The sequence below is a fragment of the Hippopotamus amphibius genome, chromosome 16 (genome assembly GCF_030028045.1).
Source record: "Hippopotamus amphibius kiboko isolate mHipAmp2 chromosome 16, mHipAmp2.hap2, whole genome shotgun sequence".
Classification (NCBI taxonomy): Eukaryota; Metazoa; Chordata; class Mammalia; order Artiodactyla; family Hippopotamidae; genus Hippopotamus; species Hippopotamus amphibius.
The window spans coordinates 50,807,379-50,813,400 of NC_080201.1; the positions used below are offsets into that span (position 1 = coordinate 50,807,379).

The following is a 6,022-nucleotide window of genomic DNA, read 5'->3' on the forward strand; positions in this document are numbered from 1 at the left end:
GAGCAGTTTGCTGGATGGTGGAAGGCAATTTGGGACTGAAGAGAGTGGTCTGAGACAAGGCATTCAAGATCAGTCAGTCCTGGGAATTCCCTGGCGGTCTTGTGGGTAGGACCCGGTGCTTTCATTGCTGGGGTGTGGGTTCAACCCCTGGTTGGCTCGGGGGGGGAAGATCAGTCAGTCCCCAGCTGAGCAGGCAGTTGACTTTTAGGCTCATAGACTAAATAAATGCTTGATGTGATTTGCCATGCAACGTTATTGTAGCAATAGATAACTGCTCCAGAAATTGGTATCAGGAGTTGGGTAGTGCCCTAAGGAAAACTAAAAGACGTAGGGAAAACAGTGAGGAAATGTTATCAGAACAGAAAATATGATAACTCATGTTATGATGTAGTGAAACAATAGGCAGGCTGTCCCCTGTGATTACCCAGAAATAGAACTAGAAACAGACATAGAAAGTATTTGCCTAAGGAGATACCCAGGCATAATGCGGATTACTCACCAATGAGTATGATAAGGTGTAGCAAAAAAGGTTGACCTATAGGAGGAATTGGCTGACTTTCCAGAAGAATGGAGAGGAAACATAGAGGGACTATGACTTGCTAGGTTGGGAAAGAAAGGGTCTTCTCACATCCAGTCTCTCCAACCACAAAAGATTGTCAATGTCAAAAACAGCCTGTGAGTATAAATCAGATTAAAGGTGTGCTTTATGACCTTTTGTTAAAGGGTCAAACATGTGAGGCAGTGTGTAGACGAGCTTCCCAGCTACAGAAGAGGGTTTCTAGGAAGCTTGTGGGCATGGTCCTGCAGCAGCCTGATCTGAAAATAGCAAGACGTCTAGAGGAAAGGTATGTCCCCGCATCCCAGCTTTATTGAGAGGAAATTGACATGTAACATTGTGTAAGTTTAAGTTGTACCCCATATAACTGATTCAAACTACCATGAGGGCGGGACTCTGTCTCTGAGCCCGCCCGTGTGTCTACCCACACCTACTCTTTTTCCTCCTAATAAACACTTCACTTGTTTTACAACTTTCCATTTCTGTGTGGACATTCATTTTCTGCAAAGCTGTATGGGCCAGGGCCTCGTCACTGGCCACTGGTCTAGTGGCTAGAATTCAGCACTCTCACTGCCTCGGCCTGACTTCAATCTCTGGCCGGGAACCAAAATCCTGCTTTCGAGCCACTGCAGGCCAAGGTCCCCCAACATCAGTTGTACCTAGGTTTACGGTATTTCTGTTATAAAACTTATCAACAGGAAAATTAAGTCGGTATGTTAATATTTTCATATTTTCATGATGAAATAGAGATAAATGGGACAAAAGCTTTTGGGTATACATTTTAAGAATAATTAGGAGATCAACTCGATGATTGATGATGACCTAGAGGTGTGGGATAGGGAGGGTGGGAGGGAGGCTCAAGAGGGAGGGGATGGGGGATATATGTATAAATACAGCTGATTCACTTTGTTGTACAGTGGAAACTGGCACAACATTGTAAAGTTACTACACTCCAATAAAGATCGGGAAAAAAAGAATAAGAAAAACAATAATTAGGTTTTATGGTAAGTCTACTTAAAAACAGTCCAGAATTTTAGTATCTTGAAAATTTCTGTTTTTTTTTTTAATTTAAAACTTTAAGAAAATTTTTGGCTGCACTGCCCAGCTTGCAAGATCTTACTCCCCTGACCAGGGATCAAACCGTGGCCCTTGCCATGAAGTATGGAGTCCTAACCACCGGACCGTCAGGGAAATGCCTAAGATAAGTTACATTATGGAAATTCATTGAATGTCTACATCATACTGAACCATTAGTTGCTAAAGAATCTATGTTTACCTACATTTGATCTCTTATATAGAGAGACAATGTTTGGGACTACTGATAAATATATTTTGGTTATACTGAAAATTTGTATATGAAATGGCATATATTTCTAGAAATTAATTTTAAAAATGGGACCCTGAGAAGAGTTTCATGCAAGGTCATGATTTCGGGTGGCCTCGGCCTGCAGCGGCTTGAAGCAGGAATTCCCCCAAAGAGACAAAAAGGAGTGAAACGTGTGTATTAGGAGGAAAAAGGGTACATGTGAATAGACTCACACTGGCAGACTGAGAGAGAGAATCTCACACTCAAGGTAGTTTGAATCACTTACATGGGGCATTTCTTCTGGGTTTCCTTTGGCCGATCATCTTGATTTGCCTGGTTCTGAGTCCATATTTGGTTTATCTCAGGAGGCTCCCCTGTGTGTTGGGGGGTCTTTTAGCCAAGATGGACTCTAGCCAAGAGGCCTGTGGGTCAGATGGCATCACTTACTGTAGGTAACACCTCCTCCCTTTTGACCTCTGAGGAGCCTTTCTGCACACGTGTAGTCGGCAAGGTCTCCTTGACCTTGATAATGAGAAAGAGATGGTCTCTTTCTCTCTCATCTGGGAAGGGTTCAGCTTCTCCTCCCTCCTGCTATTATCTTTGTCTTGGAGTGCCCGTCCACAGGGGACAAACTCCAGCTGTTCAGTGTGGGGCCCATCTATCTTCGGCCTCAGTCAAGACTAAGAGTACATGAAATTTAATTAAATAAATGTATGTTAATAGTAAAGGTGAAATGGTGCAAAACTAGAATTTGGTTTTCTTTTGGTTTACCAGAGTGGTAAAAGGACAAAGGTTTCTTGAAATAGTGATGCTTTTGAGAACAGATTGCAAAGTTTCTTCACCTCTTAAGAAATCTGTTGCAATGTTCTGCATTTGCCTTCAAAATCTTCTACTGTCACTTTGGTTAAGTGAGTAAATAGTGTCATAACAAGTGTACCCCACTAATGCAATGTAAAATAACAGGAGAAACTTTTAGGGGGCGGGTGAAGGATACATGGGAACTTTGTGCCATCTGCTCAGTTATCTGTAAACCTAAAACTGCTCTAAGAATATCTACTAAACAAAAACGTGTCCAGCTTGATTACCATGGAATGAATGTTTCCCAAAGAGACCATAGTGAATGCAGCGGCCTTGGCTCCTGCTGGCTAATCCCCGAAATTGGCTGTAAAAATGATGTCTCACTTCGTTGTTCTTTGCAAAATTCAGTTTGATCAGGGACCTCCTGTCTAATTTCTGGAGGAAGGTACAATAACCCTTCAATAATAACAGTATATACGTGAGTGATAGGAAGCAATGCTTAGACACTAAAGCTGGATGAAAAAAGAGAAGGTGAAAAATTGTCTGAACATCTAAGCCTATGCGACTATAAACAGGAAAGCCGTAAAGCTGCAGATGCTGACCTAAGGAGGCCCCAAGGCATAGCCATCAACCAGGATAGGAGCAGCTGCAGAACGCATGGACAGGGTGGTCTTGTCTGCGTAACCTGCCTTCTAGCCAGCCTCTAAGTGAGTACAGGTTTGCAGACACAGGAACACACTACCCTGTGCTCAATGGCTGGAGTGTAAGCCCACAGGCAGGAGGTGTGTTTTATACAGCTGTAATATAAAACACTTTTTCAGGAGTAAGCGTAGATTACTTCTGAAATTGAACAACAAAAGTATTTCTAGAGAGTAGATTGGTGGTTGCCAGAGGTGGTGAGTGGGGTAGGAGGCGCAATGGCTGAAGGTGGTCAAAAGGTCCAAACTTCCAGGTATAAAATAAGCCCTGGGGGATAGAATGTACAGCATGCAGACTATAGTTGATAAGAATATATTGTATATTTGACAGTTGCTATGAGAACATCTTTAAAATTGTCATCCCAAGAAAAAAATGTATACCTGGGTATGGTGATGGATATGAACTAGACCTGGTACAGTGGTCATTTTGTAACATATGCAATTTCCAAAGTATTATGTTGAACACCTAAACCAATATGTCAGTTATCGCAAAACTTTTAAGACAGAGAAGAAAACAAAACACAAAGGTATTGTTTTAACTGCATGCTGGATACACAGGAGTTTATTCCGTTGTATGAACAAGGAAGAAAAAAAAAACATTTAAAGGTGGGGGTGACCTGGACCCCCAAGCCCCACAGTCTTCTTCTTTTTTCCCCCGAACTGTGCCTTCACTTATTCTCACATACTCGGACTTCTTCAAATCAGGTTACAGGATTGCGACAAGGCTGTCTCCAACGCAGAGGTTCTTCTTGAAGTACTTTCTTCACGAAACTATTCTCTACTGGTACACTTATCACAACCAAGTTCTCGTATCAGAGGGTTGATAACTGCAGACGCAGTCAGAGTTATACTCAATGTTAACATATCAGCATCCATCCTCTGAGGATCCCGCCGATATTCCGCATCAAACGCCGCCTCCCTTGCTCCCCAGGGTTCCACAAACCCCCTGCGCCGTCCTTCCAGCTCCGGAATTCGGCCAGGAGCAAGCGCGAAGTGCTCCAGGAAGCGGCGCACGCCCTGCTGGTAAACTCTCATGGCCTCAAAATGCTGAGGGAGGAGGAGATTCGGCACGAAAGCCAGGCCTGGGCCGTTGCCGGGCCTGGGCCGGGGTCTGGCCTCAGCACCCTCTCCCTCCGCGGGCTCCGCCAACACTCTGGCGACCGCTGCCACGCGGGCTTCCCTGGCCGCCGCCACTGGACCTTCCCGAGGTGCCGCCATCGGACCTTCCCTGGCCGCCGCCGTCGCACGGTCGCTGGCCTCCACAGGCTGCGCCGGGGCCGCCGCCCGCCGCCCGCCGCCTACCTCCGCCTGCGGGACGTCGCCGTGGTCATTCGCCGCGCCCGCCGGCGGGACACTGCTGTCTGCGGGCAGCTCGGACATCTCGGACCGCGGGGTCAGCTCGGCCGCCCTCACAAAACCTGGCAAACCGGTACGGCGCGATTAGTGGTGTGCACGGAAATGCGCGTGCGTCAGCGCTGTGCACGCGGGTCCACGCTGCGTGTGGAAACCCACGTGCAGGACCAAAGGGGCCGCGGCTCAACGTAAGAGCATGGCGCATGCGTCCTCCCCGCGCGCGCCTGCGAGCTTCCAGGTGCCACCTAGCGGCGGGAAGTGCCGGCACACCTGAAACTTTCCCCAGATTGTCTGAGGGCGGAGCCGAGCGGTGTGTTGCATTTCCACCAGTTGAATGTGTCCAAGCAAAGTCGCACAAGGTCGCTTCCGGTTGGCTTTCCCAAGATGACATCCTAGGATGCCTCTCCCTAAGTTTCTTGTTCTCCAGTGATTATAATGCCACCTCTATTATATACCAAGATAATCTAGGTTCATGGGTTACTTTGGGGGTAGGGTGGGGTCCTTTGTTCTTTTCCATTTATTATTTGTGTATTTTCTTAAAATTCTCTTAACTACTAAAGCTTTATAATAACATTCCTGTGTTATTTTAAAATGGCTTTGGCTATTCTTCGACATTTATTTATTTATTTGGTGCGCCCTGCCCCCTTGTGGGATGCTGGTTCCCGGACTAGGGATGCAACCCGTGCCCCCTGCAGTGGAAGCGGGCAGTCCCAGCCACTGGACCCCGAAGGAATTCCCCTGGGCATCTATTTTTCTCTAAATCGTTTTTGTACAATGTAACATGCAGGAAAATGTACACAAAATATAAATATACAGCTGACTGATTTATGACAAAGTGAACGTCCATGTAACCACGACTCCTGTCCAGGAATTGCATATTTCTATCATCGCAGAATCCCCCCGCTTCTCACTACAGTCTCCTTTCTACCCTGAGGTAATCACTATACTGATATGTACACTAATCATTTCCTTGCTTGTTTTGGGGTTTTTTGTTTTTGTTTTTGTTTTTTTTTGGTTTGTTTGTTTGTTTGTTTGCTTGTTTTGGCTGCGTTGGGTAGTCGGGTCTCTGCTTAGGCATTTTTTTCCCTAGTTGCAGAGAGCAGGGGCTAGTCTTCATTGCTATGTACTGGCTTCTCATTGTGGTGGCTTCTCTTGTTGTGGAGCACCGGCTCTGTGTGTCTGGGCTTCAGTAATTGTGACTTGTGTGCTCAGTAGTTGTGGTGTGTGGCTTTAGTTGCTCTGCTATGTGTGGGCTCTTCCACCACTAGGGATCGAACCCCTGTCCCCTGCATTAGCAGGCAGATGCTTAAC

The 6,022-nt window shown here is 46.1% G+C and overlaps 1 protein-coding gene across 1 annotated transcript; it reads right to left on the bottom strand.

Moving 5' to 3' along the window:
• Positions 1 to 4,129: 4,129 nt before the first annotated feature.
• Positions 4,130 to 4,738, bottom strand: LOC130837931 (EP300-interacting inhibitor of differentiation 2-like). Its single transcript, XM_057710648.1, has one exon. The coding sequence runs from the start codon at positions 4,736 to 4,738 to the stop codon at positions 4,130 to 4,132; it is 609 nt and encodes a 202-aa protein (XP_057566631.1).
• Between the last annotated feature and the right edge of the window lie 1,284 nt (positions 4,739 to 6,022).